Source organism: Gadus chalcogrammus, chromosome 11, assembly GCF_026213295.1.
Source record: "Gadus chalcogrammus isolate NIFS_2021 chromosome 11, NIFS_Gcha_1.0, whole genome shotgun sequence".
NCBI classification, from domain to species: domain Eukaryota; kingdom Metazoa; phylum Chordata; class Actinopteri; order Gadiformes; family Gadidae; genus Gadus; species Gadus chalcogrammus.
This window is the reverse complement of record NC_079422.1, coordinates 8,950,208-8,975,207: the sequence shown is the minus strand read 5'-3', so window position 1 is coordinate 8,975,207 and position 25,000 is coordinate 8,950,208. Positions and strand designations below refer to the sequence as shown.

Sequence of the window (25,000 nt, the reverse complement as noted above, 5' to 3'; positions counted from 1 at the left end):
TCTCTCTCTCTCTCTCTCTCTCTCTCTCTCTCTCTCTCTCTCTCTCTCTCTATCTCTCTCTCTCTCTCTCTCTCTCTCTCTGTGTCTATCTGGCAGTGGTTAGCTAGAGAGAAGAGAGAGAGGAACAAATGAACCTGTTATTAGACACACAGGCGTACACACACGCGAAACACAAACACAAACACATACACAAGCTCCGAGCTCCCTGATACCCTAACCTTCCTCCTTTCCTCTCTTCCTCCCCTCCTCGCTCCCTCCCCTCCTTGCTCCCTTCCTGGAGGACTGACTCCTTGCTTTGTGTCGCGTCCACAGAGCTCTTCCAGGACCTGAGGCGCCTGCAGGAGACCTGGCTGGCAGAAGGTGGGTCATAGGGAGGGGACCCCCAACACTTTGAGAACACCGGAAGAGGGCTATTTTCTTTCAGCAAATGGAAAGAATCCTTAAGAGTTTGAAAGAACCAGAGGAAAAGCTATGTTAAGCATATATTCATGGTGTGTAGGATAGTGCTGGGGCCCGATGAAAAGTGTGTGAGTGTGTGTGTGTGTGTGTGGGGGACTGTTTGCCTTGGCTTGTCATGTATACATTAGAGACTGGGATGAAGCTCTCTGAGGGGGGAGGGGGAGAGAAGGAGGGGGGAGGGGGGGGGGGGGGTCACCCAGAGAGTGTCGTCCCAAATTACCAGGAGAAGACTCTGCTCCGACGTTCACTGTCTCCTCCGCTGCCGGCCAGCGCTAACGTGGAGCTCCTCCCGCACGCAGCCTCTGTCACCTCCACCTCCTCCTCCTCCCCCACCCCCAACCCGCTCCCTCTCTCACTCTCTCTCTCCCTCGCTCACACATAGACACACACACTCTCTGTCACACTCGCTCACTCACTCGCTCACTGAGCCACTCGCTCGCGCACGCTCACTCACCCACCTGCTCTCTAATTCTCCTGCTTGCGCTTGTCCTCTATCTCTCTCCCTCTCTCTCTCTCTCTCTCTCTCTCTCTCTCTCTCTCTCTCTCTCTCTCTCTCTCTCTCTCTCTCTCTCTCTCTCTCTCTCTTCTCTCCCTCTCTCTCTCGCTCGCTCGCTCTCCCTCTTTGCCTTGTCTTAACACACCTCTTCAAATCTTCCGCAGCTGTAAAATCAGCCTGTTGTCTTTCCCGGGGAAGAAAAAAAAAAGAGGACGGATTTATTTTCTTTTTTCCACTCGCAGACTCTGCGAAGAGAATAAGAAGACTTTGTTTGTCTGAGCAGCACTCCTTTTTTTTGTTGAAGTTTTTAATTTATTTTCCATTCTGACCTCTCTGATGGCAAGACTTGCTCTTTGTGCTCTAACTAAGACGTGATGCTTCAGGATTTAAGCGCAAGTGGCCTCTTTCAGCAGTGTCTCCAGCACAGAAGTTTTGGTCAGTGGTGAATATTCATTCCTTATTACTTTTCTCCCTGTTTGAAGTGTAATTGTTGATGTCTACGCACTCTCATGTGCATGCTATTACCACTTGGATCACAACTTAGGTTGGGTTATTCTCTTATGATATCTCTAGCTCGACTGTTTTTGTTAATTAATTAAAGTTTATAAAATGGTGGTTAGTGACTGCAGCTCGGGTTTCTATTAGCCTTAACGACTGAAAATTTGTGATCGCGTTTGTTTTTGACTGTAGTTTCGTAAAAGGTTTTGTTGTAGTACAGAAAGTTTGCAAGGGAAATTGTATACACTGGAAAAACCTATACTTAAACTTTGTGCGATTAAAACTAAAAGCAAAGATATAAAATAGAATTTTCTTTACTGCACAGTGTCTTCATTGCATAAGTTGATAAGTTTTAAACTTACTACAAAAAGTTGTGAGAATTAATGTAGTTACCAAGTTAATTAACATTTGTGAAGTTCAATTTTAAAACAACGTCTCTATTTAATTTATAAAACATTCCAAACGTTCTTGTGTCTCTAAATATAATTGACTTCCTGACAAACCATCATTTTTGTAACGTACAATATTTTTTAGTATTGAAAATGGCGTCGGAAAGATTAATTATGAGTTACAATATCCCAACTTGAAACAGAATTTTAACATTTATTTTAATTTGTGAACACACATTCACACATTCTATACACATTCATACACCTAGAAGCTAAGAATGCCTGTTACAGCCGTGATAGGTGACTGCGACCAGGGACTGTTAACTTTAATACTGCTTTTAAAAGACTGGACTTTCATCTCAATAAATCCTTCAAAGATACAATTACAAAAAAAAAAATCCATTTAAACCAAAAAAAAAGAAATGAAACTAAAATAAATGTTTAAAAGTCATCCATTCTTTATTACACGTGTAATAGCTGCCGGATTAAGCACCTAAAGAAAAAAATGGATGAATTCATTTTTTTGCTAAACCGACATCGGACGGCAGCCACCGCTGGACCCGCTGGTTACACTGAGACCCAGCGTGGCGCCGCAGGGCTCGACAAAGAATAAGATGTGATTTTAATATTTCAGTAGCCTGGAGAGAAGGGCAGCGACTGCGCTGGCCACCCTGAAGAGATATTACCGCTAAAAGATTACAGTTCTGACTGTCAGGGCGGGACCGGTGAGGTGGTCAGGACGCTGGCAGACTGTAGCTTTAATGAATGACTTCCTGTCCATTAGGATGAAAAGGAATACTCTCTCATTTCAAAGATTTATTAGTTCAGGTAATTGGACTGCGAGGAGGAGGACCGAATTGGCAGACTGAATTTCCGACCATCGTGGACCGAAAGGGTTGAAGGTGGGGGGAGGGGGGTGGGGGGGTCATTCATTTGACAAGCATATGTCTCTCTGGGCAGGCAAGTGGAAACCCCCCTTCCCCCACACCTCGGCGCACACACCACTACTTTGTTTACACAAAGGTTAAAGTGGTTTCTTTTCGCCCCGGCTTGGTTTTAGAATTAGAAACAGAAAGAACAGCACTATTTACTTAAAGGGAGAGAAAATAAAACCATGTGCGGTGTTCCCGCCTCCTCTGCAGTCGGTTGACTTTGTGTCACAGATGCAGACTTGTGAAAGAAACAAGGCCATGTTGACTCAACGTGTCCCCTGGAGCCGACGCAACCTCCGAGAGAGGGTTTCTCATCCAGGGCCTTTGTTCCTCTCCCTCCTCCACCTCCACCTCCACACTCTCCTCCCCCTTTCCGTCACACACACATTTGTTTCAAACTCTGCAACACTCAACACGCCACACACAGCCTTCGAAACGCAAAACTCCACGCTCACATGACCCAACGAACACCAGCCTCCGTCGGCACCTTTGTTTGTAAACATTTCTTTCACCTCCCCGCCCCCCCCCTCCTCCTCCTCCCATACCCTCTTCCACACAGCTCTGGTCCATTCTCACTGTTCACTTCTGCGTCCCTCTCTCTCATTCCCTCTCCCTCTCTGGGCTCCTGTCTTTTCTTTGTGAATGGGGGAAGCGGTGTAGTGGTTGCTGGTGCTGGTGGGTCGGTGTGTGTGTGTGTGTGTGTGTGTGTGTGTGTGTGTGTGTGTGTGTGTGTGTGTGTGTGTGTGTGTGTGTGTGCGTGTGCGTGTGTGGGGGGGGGGGGGTTCAGCTGGCAGGGTTCAAATGGCTCATTCACAGGCTGAGGCCGGTGACTCACCCCCCCCTCCCCCTCCACTTCCTCTGTCCGATGTGTCTCTCCCTCTTCACTTCTTCCTGGGCCGTAACGCCGTAGTCTCTGTGGCGTGGTTTTCATCTCAGCCCATTCATTGTGTGTTATCTTGTGTTGTTTTATTGTCGTCCTTCCTTGTCTCATCTCGGCTTATCGGCTCCGTCTGGCCTAGTTATGGTCTGCCATCGAATGATTTGGTTGTGGTTTGGGAATTTATTTAAATATGTAAATGCATGAGGTAATATAATATAATGTTGAGCCTAATATAATGATTTGCAATAAGAGTGTCAGAATACATGATATTCTTGTCATAACATTGTATTCAATTCAACAATTTGAAAAGTATAGCCCAACATTTCTTCTGGTATGTTGCTTTATAAAAATGGTTTAGTTCATAACAAAGCAAAATATAGTATTATATCAGCTATATCGGCTATACAAATAAAAAAGCGGAGATGTTGCACGGAGACACACATAATATATATTTGCTTAAACAAATGTAGATATATTAATATAATCTCGTTCTTTATCTTCATTACACCATGTGCATATCATTTTTTTCGACGTTGATCTGTTGATTGTTTGCTTTCATTTGACTTCACACCTTCTGAGAAAAAAAAAACCTCTCCAAGATTATAACTTTTCATATCTGATAGAGCAAGAGACATGTCGAGACCTGCTACTGATGCAGTGATAATGAGGATTTACCTCATTGTGCTTATAAATAGACGTGCAAATGACACATTTAAATCTCTGATTGCCTTTGCCAGAGCTCAACTTGAGGGACCAGGAGAGTCTTCACCCAGTGTAAATACGTGTGATATAAATATGCCCATGCCTAATTGGACGCATTGTGGAACAGAACTTATGATTATGATGATGATTATTATTATTATTATTATTATTATTCTATTGTGGTGAGGATGCAGAGGTTAGGGTAGGGAGCGCAGCCATCGCTGCAGGTGTAGGTGGCTGTGCCGGTAGGGGAGAGGCCAATTAGACACTGTTCCTGAATCAGGGTTTGTTTGCTGGCGAGCGCGCCGTTTCCTCCAGCCGACAGATTGAGTAGTCGCGCGTTCAAGCCGACCTCGTGGAATTAAGAGAGGGGAGGCGGGACCGAACGCTGCATGCCATAACCGACCCGGTCATTAAGTTTGACTTTTTTGAGGTTTGGAAAAACGTCATCCGTTCCAAATCATGGTGTGTTTGGTGAGATGAGATTCCAAGGTCAGGCCGGATTTGACTGCTAATTGGTTAAAAAACAAGAAATTTCGTTTTTTAAAGACCAAGAGGTTGTGTGTGTGTGTGTGTGTCAAGGGTGAAGGGGCAATCCAAACTCCAAGAAAGGATCCATTCAATTTGTATTCCAAGTTGAACTTTTATGTTGCGCAGTGTTGTGTTTATAATCACAATAATAACTATATATTAAGATTCTAAAAGAAGAGACGATTAATATAGAACAAATTAATAAAGTAATAGAATAAAATAATAAAATAATAGAGTTAAAAACAGAATGAAAACACATGCATGTTGCTGAACGAATCACACGTTTCCCCTAACCAAAACTCATTAAATAATACATGTTGAAGCAGTTTTTCATATATTGCATGTATAAGTACATGGAAGCAAACTAACAAATGGACCCATAGTCCCTCTTCACCAGAAGTAATGTGTGTTTTGTTTCTTCTTCTGTATTTTTTTTCTTTAGCTCAGGTTCCAGACAATGATGAGCAGTTTGTCCCTGACTTCCAGACAGAAAACTGTGAGTAAGAGACTTCCTTCATTCTTTTGTGTGTCACGATACAGTCGTACAGTATGTGTGCGTGTGTTTACGACCCTCCTTTGTCCTTGTGTATGTATCTTGCGTGTGTGAAATAGGATTTGGTAATACTTTCTATCTTCAGAAATATGGTATTCATCACATTAAGTAATATTGTAATGATCAATTTCATGATTATCAATATATAACATTCAAACATATAAAAAGAATAATAACAATCTGACAGATTCAATTTTGGATTTGATTTAATAGTAGAAAAATAGATCTTCAGTCCCTATGTGATCAAACCGGATTATGATTATTTTCAATTGCAGCATTTATCTATCATAATTACATCCATCAGTATTCATGTGTGTGTTTGTGTGTTTGTGTGTGTGTGTGTGTGTGTGTGTGTGTGTGTGTGTGTGTGTGTGTGTGTGTGTGTGTGTGTGTGTGTGTGTGTGTGTGTGTGTGTGTGTGTGTTTGTGTTTGTTTGTATATATTGTACTAAATGTGTAATTGCCCATGTTTCTACGCATTGGGATTTGTTTCACTGCATCTGTGTGCGTAAATATGCGCACACACATACACACACATATTTGTGTATGTGCACTGTTTCACTCTGGGCACGCAAGTGTGCATGCATCTGAGATCCTAGATGTCTTCCCACTTTTATGAACTTGCGTTCATACCTCCAGTGCTACATGGATGTGTCTGCGTGTGTGTGTGCGTCTACTTGCACATGATGTGTTTTCCCATCCCTCTCGGTATCTACACCTTCACTCACGCTAGCTCTCTGGAGAGCTAGTCTTGTAGATAGGCAGGCAGACAGGGTGCATGAAAGGTTAAGGTGAGAAAAATCTCTCTCTCACTCCCTCCCTCTCTTGCTCCCTCCCCCTCCCCCTCCCCCCCTCTCTCTCTCTCTCTCTCTCTCTCTCTCTCTCTCTCTCTCTCTCTCTCTCTCTCTCTCTCTCTCTCTCTCTCTCTCTCTCTCTCTCTCTCTCTTTCTCTCCCTGTCTATCTCTCTTGCTGCTACAGCAACTCTGCACCACCTCTGTGATGATATCGCAGTGTGATTTATTTGCATATGGAAACATCAAAATATTGTGGTTGATTTCCAGAACACTGAAATGATAATATTGCCCTCGCTGCCTTGGGGGATTAATATACATTTAGTTTTTCTTCTGTTTATCTCACATTTATATTTTATTCAAAATAGGGATTTATTTTATTCTAAACTTGAAATATTAAGGTGTATCGTGGAATAATATTACACTTGCTATAATATTATAACCTACAAATTGCTATAATTATGATATGTATGATATATTTAATAACCATATAATACTGCAGTAGTACATGAACTGCGAACAATTAGGGAAACCAAAATTAATTGATAATTCATTACAATTAAGTGTTATTGCTGTTGCTCCAAAATGGAAAGAGAGAGAGAACAGTCATTAGGCAGTTAAAGCAGTTAGAGAGTGTGGTATTTCACCTGGCAGGGCTCGGGGAACGCAGTCAGGGGTGATAGCTTGGCATAGCGTGGTTCTCTAGAGCAGGTAATGCCAAAGTGTAGTCAGAAAGTGAAGTGAGCAAAGCACAGCATGAACTACAGTTAGCAGACATGGGCCTCTGCAAGGAGCCAATAGAGAGCTCTGCAACTGTGGGATTTAACATGATCCATGGCATAATCAAAGGAAAAATAACAACAACCCACAACAATTCATATGAGGCGTAGATTGACCTAGACGTATTCAATTCGGTCAATAAATGATAAAATCAGCAGTTAGTTCCTGCTGACCTTGGGGATAGTGTGAGAGACCTAAACACCTACATGACAACCAAAAACACCCAAGATGGCCGCCACGGGCCCCGGTAATGGAGGGAGAGGCAGAGGTCACCAGCCTTGTCCCCTTGTCCTTCAGAGGTACATGGGGGGGGGGGGACACTGCTGACCATTGAATCAGCCCTGTTGGCACGGCCAGAGAGGGAGAGAGCGGCACTGACAGATGGCGGGAGATCGAGGGCACCGTGGTTGGGCTCTGGAGCCGAGATCCCAACCGGCAGCTCTCCCATATGGGTCTGCACCGAGGAGCTGGGTGGGAGGGGGGCGAGAGAGGTGGACGCAGAGACAGCGCGGGTGCGTGGCAGGCAGACAGAGGAAGATTGAGACAAACAGAGTCAGTTGGAGACAGACGGAGGAAGATGGAGAGGAACAGAGGACTGGGGAGACAATAAAGGAATGAAAAATAAAGAAATGGGAGAAATGAAGTATATCTAGAGCGATGGTAGAGGGCTTGGTAGAGAAAGAAAGGAACACAATATAAAATAAACAAAAGGGTGTTTAATGAGTGCTTGTCAATGAGACAATACAATGGACAGAAAGGGAGAGAGAGATAGTTGTGACCGGGTATGGCTTTGTTCTTTGAGTCAACCACTTTTCTCAGGTGTTATAATCTGAACCGTTTACTTTTATAAAAAAAAGTATTCTCCTGGTTGTTCTAGAACATGACTTAAAACATCCCACATTTTAGAGTAGTTGACTGCGGCTGTGGCGGTTGCATCGCTAGCAGGTTAGCGCCCTCCATCCGTTTGACACCGAAACCAGCGACAGCCGAGCATCCTGGAAGCTAATGTGTCCTCGGGCTGTGAAGACAGAGCAGTGATTCCTTTGTCTTTGCCTACAACTCAAAGGCGTAGTATTAGCATAACTTAGCAGGGTAGCGGAGAGGAGTAGCGGAGGTGTAAAGTGAGACCACACGCAACCGGCAGATCAGAACCGCTAGCATTTAACAGCGACGCGAGCGCCTAGCAAAGGTGAAAATGGAATGAAGGGTTCTCCACTGCTGCCAAAAGACCTGAGTGTTTTTTTATTAATGGACTGGAGAAATATCTGCCAAACGAAGGGCCTCCGTTCTGCCAAAACACACACTTTGTGGCCCAAAACACACACTTTGTGGCCCGAAACTCACACATGGGCTGAGCCTGTAGGCCTCATGGTATCCCTGTGTTGATGTCTGGCAGTAAAAAGGCTCAGTAGCTAAAAGAAAGAATAACCAGGCACTTAAATGCAGGTCAAATAATAATCACACCAAAAAAATATCCGTACAACAAGAATAAATATGTTTATTATGTGATATGTGGGACATATCTGAAATTAATACTGACAATTGTATATCTTTTAATATATAAAATGTATATACATATTATATATTATATCATTATTATATTATATATAATCTATAGGCTACTATATTATATTTTTAAAATTACACTTTTCTTTCTACGAATTGTGGGTAAACACCAATAATACCGAGAAGGTAATGACGACCCGAAAAGAGAATAATTGAATAGATCCAATAATAGATTGCTTAATTGTTGAACAGCATTGGCTGTGCTTTAATCAATGCTGCCATAATGAGAGCAATCAGGAGCCATGATGGACCTGACATTCGAGAGGAGAAGCGAGGTATCTTGTCCCCCTCAAGTCAGAAGGCCCAGCGCCCGGGCTATTGATTTGTGTACCGCAGCACCCCGCTGACAAAATCTATTGTGACATTTCCATTTCTATTTAGAGCGGCACTGTTTCGACATCGGCGCTACGCACCGGTTAATATTACAGTTCATGCTGCGTTGCTTAAATATTAATGCAATTTATTTTTTCCGCAAATTATATATACAGATGGATAGCAATTGAGTTTGCAAGAATATATTTTTTTCCTGAATCCATGTAATAATGACAAATCAAGAATACACATACCGTAACTGTTTTTGTTCGGAAAATGTAGAGGCTGATGAGGCCTGCTACACAAGTCAATGTAAGCAGTACAAGCAGTGTGTGTTTCAAAACGGGAATGGCCTTGCCCTATTGTACAAGTTTTACAGTAAACATAACAACTTATCCTTTAAGACTAATTCATCCTAAAAAGTATGGCGATGTCTGATGTGGACACGATCCAATCTGAGCAGGAGAATGCGTTTGAACTGCTGAAATAGCGAGTACACCAGTCTCAGGAACACATACACCTGTATTTACTCAACACTCGTTTGAGGCATTCTCAGAGGTAATTAGCAGCTCATTGTTTTTCGGACTTTGTGAGAGTGTGAGCGTCTGTTAGTACGACCCCCCCCCCCCCCCCCCCCCCCCACAAACCCCCCACCAGGAAGTGTCCTTTCTGACCTCGGATCGATGACCCTCAAAGGTCAGGCCCCCAGCCAGGGCTGTGAACAACCCGTGCACTTTGTCCTGCCGCGCGCGTGTGGACTCAACCTCCCCCACCCTCCTCTCCACCCACCCCCACCCTCACCTCCCCCCACCATCCCCCCAGGAGTCAGCCGGGGTGTTACCCTATCGACCAGCCTCCCCAACATACACACACACACACACACATACAAACACACACACACACACACACACACACACGCACACACACACGCACACACGCACACACACACACACACACACACACACACACACACACACACACACACACACACACACACACACACATACAAACACACACACACACACACACACACACACACACACACATGCGCACTGACATGCACACCCACGGCGGGTGTAAGTCAGCCCGTTACAAAGCAACGAGGACCTTGTCGGCGTTCTGGCTCCATGGCCGTGCATCCCTCGCGCTGCGCCAGCTGGTGTAAACCATCGACGCTGTGGAGCGCTTTGGAAATAAACGGCTCTCAAACGATATGTACGAAGAAAGAACCATTCGGAAATAACCACCTCTCTCGTTTGGTCTTCTTTGATTGGCTTATTGTTTGACCTCCTGTTTCAAGAGAAAACTCTCAGACGCGTCGAGGGCGTTTCGAAGGTGGTTTTTTCGTGGGACCCTGCGAGAGGTCTGGGATGCTTTCACCCGGGAACACGAGCCTCCGTCCTTCTCTCTTAACTCAGGCTCACAAGTGTTTCCTCCTGTTGACGCACATCGTCGTTATCTGATTAGTGCTGACCATGACTGGAAATGCTGGGATGTTAATCAGGAATGATCACGCACTTACTGTAACCGGGCGGGCCTCCCGCTCAGCTGGAGGAGGCTCAGGTAGACAGCCCCCCAGACGTACCCCCCCCCCCCCCCCCCCCCCCTACAGCCCAACCCCACCCTAAGGATCAATGGGTCTTCTTGTTGTTGTCTGGGAGGTATTGACAGACAGCTGAAAAACAGATGAAGCATTTAGACGTGACCCCCCCCAGGGCCTCTTGTGTTCCACGACCAAGACAGTCCCCACCTGGAGGCAGAGGGGAGGCCTTACAAATGAGATTTGAGCGGGAGTTGTCAGGGTGACAGATGACACATACGTCCTTTTGTGAACGCATGCTCGGGGAAAGCCAGAACACACACAGCCAAGGATTTTGTTTCATATGTGCCAGCTGTGTGTGTGTGTGTGTGTGTGTGTGTATCTGTCTGTATGGAACTCGCAAATTCTTTTTATGTGAATTGTTTTGTGAGGTTTACATTTTTGATCAATGCATGAAAAGCAAACTGAAACTGACATGATGAATGATAACAAATGACATTGAAATCTTACATTGAACAGTTTATAAAATTCTTAAAATGCGACACAAACGCATTCTGAGAACACTGGTTTATTTTCGTCTGTACCCACAGAAGCAGGCTTAGGATCAGCAATGTTCGCTAAACACCCTCCTCCATTCTCTTTGCCCTGTCTGTCTGTCTGTCTGGCTGTCTGCCTGCCTGTCTGTCTGTCTCTCTGTCTGTCTGTCTGTCTGTCTGTCTGTCTGTCTGTCTGTCTGTCTGTCTCCTATGCTGTGGCTATGAAGTGGCCCTCCATGCTCTACATCTGAAGATCAAGAGGGAGCCCCACAGTCCCTGCTCCGAGCTGGGCTCCAACTGCAGCCAGGACCGGCCCTTCAAGATCCACTATGGAGAGAAGTGCCTGTACAACATCAGGTACAGACACACACTCACACACAAGGACACCCACAGAAAAATACACACACATGCACAGAGACGGACGCGCACGCTCACACACTCAGTGAGGCACATGCATTTCTACACACAAATTTGCTTCTTTCTCATCTGGCACTCAAATCTACAGTAATATCTTGACACGTTGTATTCGGCTGTAATTATCGGAACGCTATACATATATCTACCATCAGAGCAGCGTACTAGCTTGTGCTCTTGTAAATTCTAAGCCTACTTTATTCTGGCAGTGAGGGTCGTGCAGTGCAGATGAGTTTTCATTCACCTTCGGAGGTTGTCTTCCTCCAGAAACCAATTAGAAGCCGTTAACGTTACCTCTTAGGAGTTATTTCATTCCACCTAATCCACACATCTTTTTTTATCCTTCTCCTTCCCTTTCCCTCGTTCAATTTTACCCACCCTGACGCAGAAGTACATCTGTGCATCGGCGCACGCTTAACATAGTATTCCCATTGAGAAACGCTAGAAGATGAGCATGTATTCTTTCTTCAAATCGCCACGGCGCCCACCCTCCCCTCCCTCCATCCCCCGCTCCTCTCCCTTTAACGTGAGAGACGTGTGCGGTGAAGGAGCGTTTGAGTTCACCGGCGAGGCTCTTCAACCGCTTTTGATTCGTGTGGCACGGCGCCTGCATAATGACCTCGTATGTTAAGCGGCGCTCTGCGTCACCAGGGGATTGTTCATGGGCCAACAAGCCCCCCCCCCCCCCATACATGCGAACATACACTCAGACACACACACACCCACACATGTGTGTGAGATGAACAAGCACACATACATTTAGATGAACACACACACACACACACACACAATAAAACACACTTGAACATACATACAGACACTCCAACACACACACACACACGCGCAATCACACACGCGCACACTCACACACACACACGCATACACACACTCCAAAACACACACAAACACACACACACAATCAAACCCACACACACACACGTGCAAAATCAAACACATACGCACACACACACACACACACACACACACACACACACACACACACACACACACACACTTGACACCTGCTCAGACACATTGGGCTTGACAAAGGAGACGAAGCCGTGCGTTTTGTCACGCTTCCCTCCGTGGAGAACGTACACATCCAGAGAAGGTTTCCACCACGCAGCTAAAGTAGCAGAAACTCATGCTGTCAACCCTGCATCCTCCACCCACGTATCACACTCTCCCTTTCATAATAATCTTCTCGCCCCATTTTTTCCAATGTCACATTATTTTTTATGCACTACTTTTATTTAATTTACATTGAATGGATATCGTTGTTGTCCATTGTCAATTTTTCGTGGCGGCGGGTAATGGCGGTTATTGTGATTGGCTGGAGGGCAGAGGGACCAGCGGCCACCACCATGCTAATGAGGAGCCAAATATGGAAAACACATAGATAATGGAAGCACTTAATATCGCACTCTCTGAGGCCTCATACGCAATTCACCGTTTAATAACAAACACACATGATGAATGGACGCAGGGAAATAAGCTATTTTTGGCGAATGAATTAAGTTGGAATATAAGGGGGCCTTGCACCTATTTTCCTTGACTTGAGAAGCACCTGCATGTTTGCCAATATGCATTTTGAAAATAACAAATAACTTGAAGATACTAAGACAGAATAGAGAGAACAATTGACCGGTGTTTTTTGAAAATGATTCTCAATTTTATTTTTTTTGCAAGATAGAGTTCAATACAAACTACAGGGGTTGTATAAACTGAATAAAATTGGATATTTATTATTATCTAAAAATTACTCCAGGCCCCGATGTTAAGAAGATTGCATACACTTATTGTAAACTACTAAAATATTTAAAATCAAGCAGCACAGAAGAAACAACACGTTTGCACTGTCAAATATGATTTCACATTAAAACCGACTCTGCTCCCAACTCAAAAAAGGCCAAGACCCAAGACTGGGTTTGCTTTTTCCGTGGTGTTTTTCTTTGAAACCCTTTTGCAGCCCAATGGGAATCGAACCACCGAACATGGCAGCGAAACATCCTTGTTCTAACAATCAACAACAACCACACCAACAACAAAGAGCTTCCAGCTCAAACGCCTGCACCTGTCCGGGTCCAATCCATCATCACAACCAATCACATTCATCAGCTCACTTACAAATAGGGGTGCAACGGATCATCATTGATCCATGATCCGTTCGGATCATCTATTTCGGTTCGGCACACGCATGATCCGCGGATTGATTTATGAAAAAAAAATGTGCGCATGTTCAGTCCACACACAGCCGTAACCATTCCTGCTAGTTCCAGGGACAGAGCTACTTAACACGCTCTGGGTAAAAGTCCGCAACAGTTCCCTTTTCAATAAGCAAACAGTCCTATGGCTCGTTGTGATTTATTGTCCTCAGCGTACAACATGAAGAACAGTGGGCATGGAAAATAAAAGTAGGCTAGACTTCGGTGACTACTGTAACGATAACTGCTGCCTCCAGTGCTACGTCTGTTTCCATACTCGCGCTGCCACACAAACCTGTCGCCTAGGTTACCACACAGACGTAACACGTAGCTGACATAGCTATTGCCAACATAAAGAAAAACACATCGAGCATGGCCACGCATTTACAGCGACATCACCCTGGTGTTTCACTGACAGGAGTGAAACCGAAAGCGGCTCAACAACCGCTCATCACCGCGGCATTTAAGCAGCCCCTTCTTCCACAATCAGACCGGGCTAAAGCAATCACAAACGCTATTTTTTTATTTTTTTTGCTGATCCGAAAAATGATCCGATCCGTGACTCTTGATCCGAGGAACGATCCGAACCGTGAGTTTTTTGATCCGTTGCACCCCTACTTACAAATGTGTTTTTCTCCTTCTTCTCTTCCCTAGTGCCTATGAGCAGAAGCACCCTTCCGGAATGAAGCCCTCCAGCCCCGTCACTCCCCCCTGCAGCACCCCGGTGTCTCCCCTACACCAGGGCTCCCCCACCTCCGCACCCACCCCCAAGCCAGACCGGACCTACCTCGCCCCCCACGCTCAGCCCCCTCAGCCACTGACCGACAATGGATACCCCATGGACCACAGGTACACACACACACACACACACACACCATGGACCACAGGTACACAAACACACACACACATACACACACACACACACACACACACACACACACACACACACACACACACACACACACACACACAAACGCACACACACACACACTCACACGCACACACCTGACACCCCATGGACCATAGCTTCCCCCCAGCACACACACACACACTCACACACACAAACACACACACACACCCCATGTACCAAAGATACCCACACACATACACACATACACACACACACGTAAACACAAACATTCACACACATACTCCCCTTGGACCCCTACTCTTTTTACGAGGAGTTTGCGGAAATGGACACATGTCACTCACATGTGTTCCTTAATGTCTCAACCTGCATGAACAGACTTGTTCTTTCTTATTTGAGAGTTCTGTGGCTAATATTAAAAAGCAATGAGCATGTGTTGTGTGTGTATGTTCTGTATTAATGACAGGACTTAGATAAAGCATAATTAATTTCATTTCTTTGATGAGAGCTTTTATGAGCAGAACACACAAACAGACAAGCACACACAAACACAAACCCCCCTCACACACACACACACACACACAAACATACAAATGCATATACATACACTTAGAGGGGTTTAAAACCAACACACTCCGAGGCTTTTAACCGCACACCCTCACTACCTAACACACACGCACAAACACACCCAGACAAACACACAAACACAATCCCCTACACACACATACACCAACACACCAACACATATACTGTGCATACACACAGAGGGGTTCAAAACCAACGCACTCCAAGGCGGATAACCACAAACCCTCGCCACCAAACACACACACACACACGCACGCACACACACACACACACACACACACACACACACACACACACGCACACACACACACACACGCACACAAACACATCCGCACACCCACACACAGACTCAGACAGAGGCTCACCACCCGGGGTGTGTTTGTTGTGTTCAGGTTTCGCCGGCAGCTCTCGGAGCCGTGCCACTCCTTCCCGTCCCCGCCCGCCCCGGTAGTGCGGGACAGCCGACCCGTGTACCACCGGCAGATGTCGGAGCCCAACATCCCCTTCCCCCCCCAGGGCTTCAAGCAGGAGTTCCCCGACCCGCTGTTCGAGCACCCGGCCATGGTGGGGGGTCCGGTGGTCCCGCACGCCTACCCGGCCTCCATGATCATCAAGCAGGAGCCCCGCGACTTCACCTACGACTCAGGTGAGCGAGGCTGAGCGCTACCCTGCAGTGTGTCACTGCACCTGTGTCTATGTTTCTGTAAGAGTGTGTGTGTGGGTGTGGGTGTGTGTGTCTGTGTGTGTGTGTGTGTGTGTGTGTGTGTGTGTGTGTGTGTGTGTGTGTGTGTGTGTGTGTGTGTGTGTGTGTGTGTGTGTGTGTGTGTGTGTGTGTGTGTGTGTGTGTGTGTGTGTGTGTGTGTGTGTACTTTTTATACCTTTTATGCATTCAGGTCATCGGCCTGTATGTATGGCTCCTTCTGTCTGTCTGTGTTTCTGTATGTCCGTGTCTGCAAGCATCACATTCTGTTGAAAGTTGTCTTTGAGGTGGTATGCTTAATCAATCCTAGGTGGAACACTAGTGTACATGTGTCTGTATTGGATTTGGTCTTGCTGGCCTGTTTAAGTTGGCCTTCAACGACTTAAACAGGTCCGTTTCTTCAACACTTTGGGACCACCGTTTGGATATGTGTATTTGCGTATGTCGGTTGGGATCTAATCATCAGTGGAAATGTGACCATGGAGTTGTGACCCCCTTCTTCCTTCCCCCCCCCCCCCCATCAGTCCTAATGTGGGGGGGCCGAGGGTCACTCATCACATCATTGCTGTGATGGGAAGCAGACCCACCAGTAGTGAGTGGGCGCCGGAAGAGTGGTGCTTCTGCTGCTGTGTGTGTGTGTGTGTGTGTGTGTGTGTGTGTGTGTGTGTGTGTGTGTGTGTGTGTGTGTGTGTGTGTGTGTGTGTGTGTGTGTGTGTGTGTGTGTGTGTGTGTGTGTGTGTGTGTGTGTGTGTGTGTGTGTGTGTACGTGTGTGCGTGTGCGCGTGTGCGTGTGTGCGTGTGTGTGTGTGTGTGTGTGTGTGTCCTGTGTGTGCGTGTCCGTCAGTCCCACTCGGGCGTTACCGTCTCTGGCAGGGGGGGGAGAGAGAGAGAGAGAGAAGCAGGGCTGTAGTCCAACAGGGAAGTAGGTTGGTGGATGTTGGTGGGGGGAGAGTGCGGGGGCGTTGGGTGGGAAGGGAGGGGGTGGTGGGGGGGGGGGGGGGGGGGTGGGGGTAGGGGGGGTAGGGGGGGGTAGGGTCAGCTGTTATTAGGTTTGCCCATTATTAGCGCTGGGGTTCTGGTAGGACCGGTGGCCTGGGTGCCGGTCCCCATTTCCTGTGGTTTGCTAATCAGGAAGAGAGGAGAACAGGGAGGGGGAGGGGGAGGGGGAGGGGGAGGGGGGTTGAGGGGGAGTTAAGGTCTGGTCCGGGTCCAAAGACTGCCCTCCTGAATCCCTCCCCTCCTCCTCTCCCCTCTCCCCCGGGTCAGGGTGAGGTAGGGACGTGGGCCGACTTCCCCTGGCCAGGGAACTCAGAGGAAACAGGTTATGAATGAACCTACGCCAGTGCTGCTGTGTTCATTCATAGGACAGACAGGTCGGCAGACAGACAGACAGACACACCGTGGTGCTGGGGAGGGGATAAATACTGACACTTATTCCAGTCCATGATAGCCCCATGGTCTTGTTTCTCTCTATGGCTGAGGCGTCTGTGTGGAAGAGAAAACCAGCAATCATCAAATGGTTCTTTGTGTTTTTGTTCCTTGGTAGTTCAGATTTGTTTAGCTCCTCTCATCACCACCAGTGCTCTCAGCATGGTTAACGTGCCACGACTTAAATGTCAGGAACAAAAGCTGAAGCAAAAACAATTTTCATAAAACCTCATTCCTAGGAGTTTCCAGTCAGCTGATGATCTTGTCCACAGTGAAAACAAATGCAAATGACTTAAAGCTTCCCTGATTTACATGACAACCAACACAGTCTCGGCACCGAGGTTCCTCCATTTAGAGAAAATAGCACTTTAAAACTTTTTATAGACCCAAATTAAAGGGTTATACAAATTATAAGCCATGACATATTCCTTCTCTGTCTGATCTTTTGTTGGACTGACTAGAATAAAACCCGCTGTGTGTGTTCGCTTTGCATCCACTGCTGTACATTCCAGACATTAGAATTAGCTTGAATTTATTAGCGGCCGCGGCAGAGCCTTGAGACTGGAGCAGGTCTGTCTCTGAGGATGGGAGGGAGGGCAGAGTAATTTAATTAGCAGTAATTTCCTCTACAAGCCCATTACTTTGATGAAGTTCAGAGAAATGTTTATGGAGCTAAATGATGCGCTGCAGTCCGTTTATCGAACACTCACTTTGCAGACGTTTTGATCTCGAGCTACAGCTGGTTGGGAGGTCGTCTGTACGCAGTAAATGGAAGTTAAAACGCAAAGCGCACTTAATAAATAAAGTAGTAAATACAGGCTGTAAAAAACCGTAGGACGCTACATTGGCGATTATTGGATCGTCTTAATGCCGAACAACCAAATGTACTTGTGTCGTACCAATCACTTTATATTGGTAGTGGTACCTGTTGTAACGTTAAGCATTGATGGATCGGTAAAATGTACTTCTAATATAAGATGTTGATTCACTGCAGGCGAAGATTAATTCATTTTAAATTAAAATAAAAAAACAGATGGCAAAATATATATAGCAAAATATATTTTCAAGTTATCAAATCGAAATTTTGTTTGAATATTGTTTGAATCCATCTCACATCTTCACTGCTCTGGACCAAAATAGATCATAGTCACTAGTCACAATATTCCTAAAAAATTATAACACATTTTTTAATTGACCCCACATCGTATTTTCCCCTCAAACCAAAAGCAGCCCCTGAAGGCCCCAGAGTCACCCAGTGGAGCGCCGTGCCTCTCTGTATCCATACAGGCCAGTCATCCTCCCGTGTGCATAGATCCACTCTGCTCAGGCATGAAGCCGCGTAACACACACTAGTGAGCGGGCCCCTGAGGCTCACGGGGCCCGGGACGGGGACGGGGCCAACCACTCTTTAATCACTGCCGCTGAAGCTCTTTATTTTTGGGGGGTGGAGGGATGGAGGGGGACTGACTCTCTCTCGGATAAGTCAGACGGACAGTGCTGTGAAGTGATTCCTCTTGCCTGCCGTAACACTGCTCTGCTCCCTGTTCCCCCCCCCCCCATCATCCGGCCCGCCGTCCAGCAGAAGTGCCTAGCTGCCACTCGGTCTACCTACCGGACGGGTACCTGGCCCACGCCAACCGCACTGAAGGTACGTGGGGCTAGCTAGTCGGTGCTGCCGTTGTCGTGGGAGTACTCCCTGGGTGCTGACAACCGTCATCAATCATTGACTCTCTTGTCTGTTCTCTCTTTCTTCCCGCCCAGGTTGTATGTTTGAAAAGGTGGCGAGGCATTTCTATGACGACACCTGTGTGGTTCCCGATAAGGTTGAAGGTGAGTCCCGTAACGGTATGCCGTCTCCATTTGCTTCCGGGTTGGCTCGGAACTAGCAAATGGTGGGAGGGGGGGGGGGGGGGGGGGGGATGTTTAGGGAACTTCAGGGGGGCAGGATAGTGTAATGGCTACGTTTTCAACTGCCAGCCAAAAAGGTACTTGGTTCGATCCCCAATGTGCGCACCGTAACCTGTACACGTCTTGGAGCATGATGCCCCTCCCCCCCCTACCTACTCCACACTATGACCTTGCTCCTGGTTCACTGCCTCTCGCCGCACCAGCACTGCACCATGCACTGGGCTGACATGGTTTCCCTCCCTCCGTCAGGCGACATCAAGCAGGAGTCGGGCCTGTACCGGGACGGCCCGTCGTACCAGCGCCGCGGCTCCCTGCAGCTCTGGCAGTTTCTGGTGGCCCTGCTGGACGACCCGTCCAACTCCCACTTCATCGCCTGGACGGGCCGCGGCATGGAGTTCAAACTCATTGAGCCAGAGGAGGTAAGGAACACACACACAAGCGCAAACAAACACACACACGCACACAGGCTGATTGAGTGCGTTGAAGGGGTGGATGGATGGACGCAGGTCTGTAACCCGTCGACACGTTGAAGCTGAGTGGTTGGCTCTAGAAGTTGTGGTTAACTCAAGCAGGGAAATCAGGAGCCCAACGGCACAATATATCTGTCCGTCTGTCTGTCCATATGTCTACCACTTGATTTCCATCCATATGTCTGTCTGTGTGTCTATCCATCTATCCATCTTTCTGTCTGAAAGCTAGTGTATTAGTTATTAGTGTATTAGTTGGTGGTACAACGTGTCCAGGACACATGGGGGGCCAGCAGAGTGAGCCCGGCAGAGAGACAAACAGAACGGGAATAGAACGCAATTAATTCAAATTAATTGCAAAGCCTAGCAGAGGGAAAAAAAAGTGGACAAGGAAACCAAACAGGTGATACTCCAGAGCAGCAGCAACAGTGTAGGACGCCAAACCGAGAGTCAGGGGCGTTGGGTTTGGGAGCTAGGACGGCACAGCCGGGTGGTGGCTGGTCTGTCAGGCAGGTGCTCTAACATCTGCTGCCACCTCCCTTTGGGTGCTTGACAAGTTCCTAATGAACGCGTCGCTGATCCGCGTCCAGGTCTGGCCCCGGACCCACTCGACATACGCTGCGCGTGGGGAAGGCTAGGTTCACTTGGAGCTAGCATCACACAGCTCTGTTCAATGGTTTCAGCGTGGCCGTGTGTGTTTGTGCACGATGAAACTCCTGCAATTGTACACAAAATTAGGATTATTGGTTGTGACATTCTGCCGTGATTATTGTTAATTTCAAGTTTATTTTTGTTTTGTGTGTCTGTTTGTGTGTGGGTGTGTATTTGTGTGTGTGTGTGTGTGTGTGTGTGTGTGTGTGTGTGTGTGTGTGTGTGTGTGTGTGTGTGTGTGTGTGTGTGTGTGTGTGTGTGTGTGTGTGTGTGTGTGTGTGTGTGTGTGTGTGTGTGTGTGTGTGTGTGTGTGCGTGTGTGTGTGTGTGTGTATAACCCAGGTGGCACGTCGATGGGGAATGCAAAAGAATCGACCAGCGATGAACTACGACAAGCTGAGCCGATCTCTGCGCTACTACTACGAGAAAGGAATCATGCAGAAGGTAAAACACCAGCAGCTTTTGTTTGACGTTTTTCCTCTGAATTAGCCAAACTTAGTCCAGATGTATTTCTTTAACCTCGCCATGTCTTTTGTTAGACTTGTGTTCTACTGCCACCGTTGTGGTATTTGAACAAAGAAATTAACTGCCTCATTAAATGGCTCATTTGCTCTCTCTCTCTCTCTCTCTCTCTCTCTCTCTCTCTCTCTCTCTCTCTCTCTCTCTCTCTCTCTCTCTCTCTCTCTCTCTCTCTCTATTTCTCTCTCACTCTCTCTATCCTTCTCTCTCACTCCCGCTCTATCTCTCTCCCTCACTTGCTTTCTCTCACTCTTCTCTCTTAATCTTCTCTGTCTCTCTCCCTCCTCACCTCATCTCCCCCTCTCTCTCTTTCTCCTCCCCAGGTGGCGGGGGAGAGATACGTGTACAAGTTTGTGTGTGACCCCGAGGCGCTGTTCTCCATGGCGTTCCCGGACAACCAGCGGCCCGTGCTGAAGACGGACCTGGAGCGCCACGTCAACGAGGAGGACACCGTGCCCCTGTCGCACTTTGACGACAACACGCCCACCTACGCCCAGGAGGCCCCGCCCTACTGCCCCCCACACCCCTATGGCGCCGAGGGCTACGTCTATTGATGCCCACCCGACCCTCGCGGACCCCCCCATCGTCGCCCCCTCGCCCCCCCCCCCCCCCCCCCGCCCCGTGACGAACCCACCACCCGTTTCGACAACCCCCGTCACCCCGCCTCAAACTGTCACATCCTCTCATTCACATTTGCTCCGGGGACAAGACTGAGACATTCAGCGGAGCATCTCTCTCTCTCTCTCTCTCTCTCTCTCTCTCTCTCTCTCTCTCTCTCTCTCTCTCTCTCTCTCTCTCTCTCTCTCTCTCTCTCTCTCTTTTTGTCTCTCTCTTTCTGTCTCTCAAAGTCTTATACAAACCCCATAATTGCTCTTGACTCTTGGACGCCCCAGCCCAACAACAGGAAAGAGAGTGCACTTTATGGACAGGAAATGGCGTTGGTGTTTACCCTGCTGGGGCTAGCTGGCCACGTGATTGGTTGATTTCAGATGTTTATAGTTGTCTTACCTTAAAAGTGGATTTTCTTTGTTTTGGGGGGGTTTTGTTTTCATGTAATTTTAAGCATGCAGAAGCACTCTGGTGAGGATGGACACGATGGCCGATAGGACCCTCAAAGACAGATCTGTTGGCCGGCATTCTGTTGAGACACTCGTTGAAAGGAAAGAAACAATTTCCTGTGAACTCGCGCCACGATCAGAAAACAACGCTTCGCAGAGAAAGGCCTCAGTTCCAATTGTCCTTTTGTTTTCCTCGTCCCCAGCTCATCGTGTACTTTCATACACTTTTACAGTGGTTAATACTACAAATGTATTGTAAAGACTTTTACTTTCATGGTGAAGTGATATGATAATAGGTTTCTGAAAAAAATCAATGTGGTGATATTGCACCAATTAGTTGACGCCTCAACACAGCGAAAGACTTTTGCCATGACTCCCTCCCCCCCTCACATTGTCGACTAATAGATCTCAACACTTGTTTGTGTTTTTAATCAAATAATTGCAGTTTAAAATGAACCGGTCAATTCACCTTAAAAATCTACTGTAGCGTCCGTAAAAAAAAACATAATTTTCTCGATGAATGTTTAGATAAAAATGTTTCCAGGACACATTAGTAACCTGAATTTCAAATTTCAAATGAACTGTTGTTGGTTTATTTATTGTACTACTGTTTCAGACGACTCCTTCATCATTCCTTATCACCAGAAGAATGGAAGAAATGTTTGTCCCTCAGACGTTTTCTTTTTCTTTACATGAAAATAAATATAAAAAAAGAATCCAACATGAGCAAAAATATCTCATTTTGAAGTTAAACATTTCCCTGGCTATTTTTTCGATGCAAAAAAATGTACTGATAAATGACACACAATACTAATTTAAAAAAGAAAAAGTGCAAATAATTTAAAAAAGCTTTTCTTTTATATGTTTGCTTATATTTTGTTACAGGTGAACAGTGTATATTTGGCTTTTATCATTAGATCACCACATGGGCAGGATTGCGTTTTCCATCGAATGGTAGAAGAAATATTTAGAGATTCACGTGTGATAAAGATTCATGTTAACTGAAAATTGTGATCAATTGTATAATCAGGTTCAGTAAATACACAGTTGTTGCTGCTTAAAATAGTAAGTGTATTTTTTAGTCTTAAAGAAAAAAAAGAAAGATAAGGCTATTCTGGATACTTCATTTTGATTTGGTTTTATTTTATTAAAACAATTTGTTCTTTGCCTGACTTTGTTTTGGTACACATTTTGCCGGTGAGATGTGGAATACTGAAATAATTCTGTAATAAAATAAATCGGACAAAAAAATGAAAAAGAAAATCTTTTTAAAAAAAAATATAAACATATACATATATGATGCTTTATCAGGGGGTTGGGTTGTATAAAAACAAACCGCTTCTGTTTATATTTTTGCCTTGTTGTCTACAAGAAAATGGCCATTTCATCATCATTATCACTCCCAATCTTGCCGCCCTTTGCCTCTTTTTCTGTGACACATTAAAGATGAGTCTGGGGCCCCCATGCATTTACAATTTACCACTGGAGGCCGTCAAGCCATTTTTAACCATATGTGTCTTTTTGTTGAGTTGGGGGGAGGCGGCATAGATTATTGTTTTTTTTACCATTTCCAGTTGGCCGAGAGCAAACTCCCCACCGCAAAGCATTTAGCCCAAATGACACCTAAGGAAAATCAATGGTTAATTTAAAGTGCTGCTGTTCTTGGTGTTTTTTCCTTCATGTAGGTGAATTGTTCCTGTCTTTAGTTCCTGTGCTCTTCCAGAGAGTGGCAGTAATGAAAGCCAGGCAGCATTGCCTTAAAGTTATTATTGTCTGCAAAGTGTCACTAGCACTGAAAATCAATGACTAATTTAAGGAAGGAATTGTTTAATTGTTTTTCTACCATGAAGAGAAAAAGCAATGGACCCGGATGTGTTAGTAATGAAAGAAATTGCAGCCCTTAATCTGTCAGACAGGTTCCCACTGTCACCCCATCTACTGTCCCCGTCTCTGATCTTAAGCCATTCTCTAAACTTATTTCAACTGATTGTCTATTGCCAGTGGAATTGTCCCTTAACTTTCTATATCCGTTTGCACCCACTCCAATCCCTCCAATCCCTCCAGCAATTGGAGTAACTATAGCAACTAATTTGATTTGCAAAGACTTTTTTTTCAGCTACACACCATAAATATTGAACTGATTGAAAATGTGAAAATATTCTCTCATCTTAGCAACGAAGAACATGGATCTCTTTCCCTTTCATGAAAATATGCTACACATTTTATTTCATACCAGTTACACTCATTGGTTCATCTAATTGTGAAAACAAATTGTCAAAGATTTCAGGAAATATCCTTTAAAAATCAAACAGGGTCAAATGTGTGCTAAAATTAGAGTCTATTGTGGGTTAAAGGTAACTCATTACTTAAGTAAGAGTAACTGACTCGTAAGGCGATATAGTGATCCAGTACCTTTCTGCTGGGTGTCCAACACATTGCCCATGCAAATCCTAAATAATGCATACAATAATTGAAGAAGTAATGAATGACACTTAAAATGTAAATGCTTCTTCTAATAATCGAAGTGCACTTACTTTTAAGGGTTAGGGTTAGGGATTTTTTGAACTACCCTTCATTAATATGTGTTTTTCTAATAAGACGAATATTATTTGATTTGTTAAGTCTTTGGGGTTGATTAAGTACCTTTCTGTTGGAAGTCAAACACAATAGCCACTACCCTATAGACAAAATATCCTTCACATCCTTCTTAATGCCTATACTAATTAAAATAAGTATAATAAACACATACTGTAACTCCCTTTGTTGTAGAAATGATTCTGCTTACACTGGGTCAGTATCAGCTGAACCCAGATCCTAATGGTTATGAGGCATGAGCGCTTAGCAATGAGCCATCTAATAAATCATCGAATCCCCTTTTTTCTTGAGTGGCCATCACAAGTTTATTTGTAGGTGGTTGATTTAACATAAAAGTGTCTAAAATCAAAAAAAGATTGAAGCACTTACATCGGAAGTGCACTTTTTGAAGCAATATTCCACATCAATGGAAAAAAAGGGATGACAATCTATTTGTACAATATATTGCAATATATTTCTTACAAATATTTAGACTTGATATTCTCAACACTAACTGGGCTACCCTTTGCCAGTTGGCAGGCAAATAAATTATATATTACATTTATTAATAGTATTATGAATGAAAGTTTCAGTTGTTTCCTTTTTCAGACTGTAGGTTCATTCATCATTGAGATTATTTTCAGATGTTTTTTAATGAAA

General features: G+C 45.5%; 1 protein-coding gene across 1 annotated transcript in view; it reads left to right on the top strand.

The window, feature by feature from the left end:
- etv1 (ETS variant transcription factor 1) overlaps positions 1 to 21,262 on the top strand; it is a 22,320-nt gene extending 1,058 nt beyond the window's left edge. Inside the window, exons 4-13 of the mRNA XM_056602762.1 lie at positions 313 to 360; positions 5,330 to 5,383; positions 11,193 to 11,322; positions 14,238 to 14,432; positions 15,429 to 15,682; positions 18,744 to 18,812; positions 18,926 to 18,994; positions 19,322 to 19,491; positions 20,532 to 20,633; positions 21,032 to 21,262. Coding sequence (XP_056458737.1) covers positions 313 to 360; positions 5,330 to 5,383; positions 11,193 to 11,322; positions 14,238 to 14,432; positions 15,429 to 15,682; positions 18,744 to 18,812; positions 18,926 to 18,994; positions 19,322 to 19,491; positions 20,532 to 20,633; positions 21,032 to 21,262 — 1,322 coding nt within the window. The remainder of the gene's footprint in view (positions 1 to 312; positions 361 to 5,329; positions 5,384 to 11,192; positions 11,323 to 14,237; positions 14,433 to 15,428; positions 15,683 to 18,743; positions 18,813 to 18,925; positions 18,995 to 19,321; positions 19,492 to 20,531; positions 20,634 to 21,031) is intronic.
- Positions 21,263 to 25,000: the final 3,738 nt, after the last annotated feature.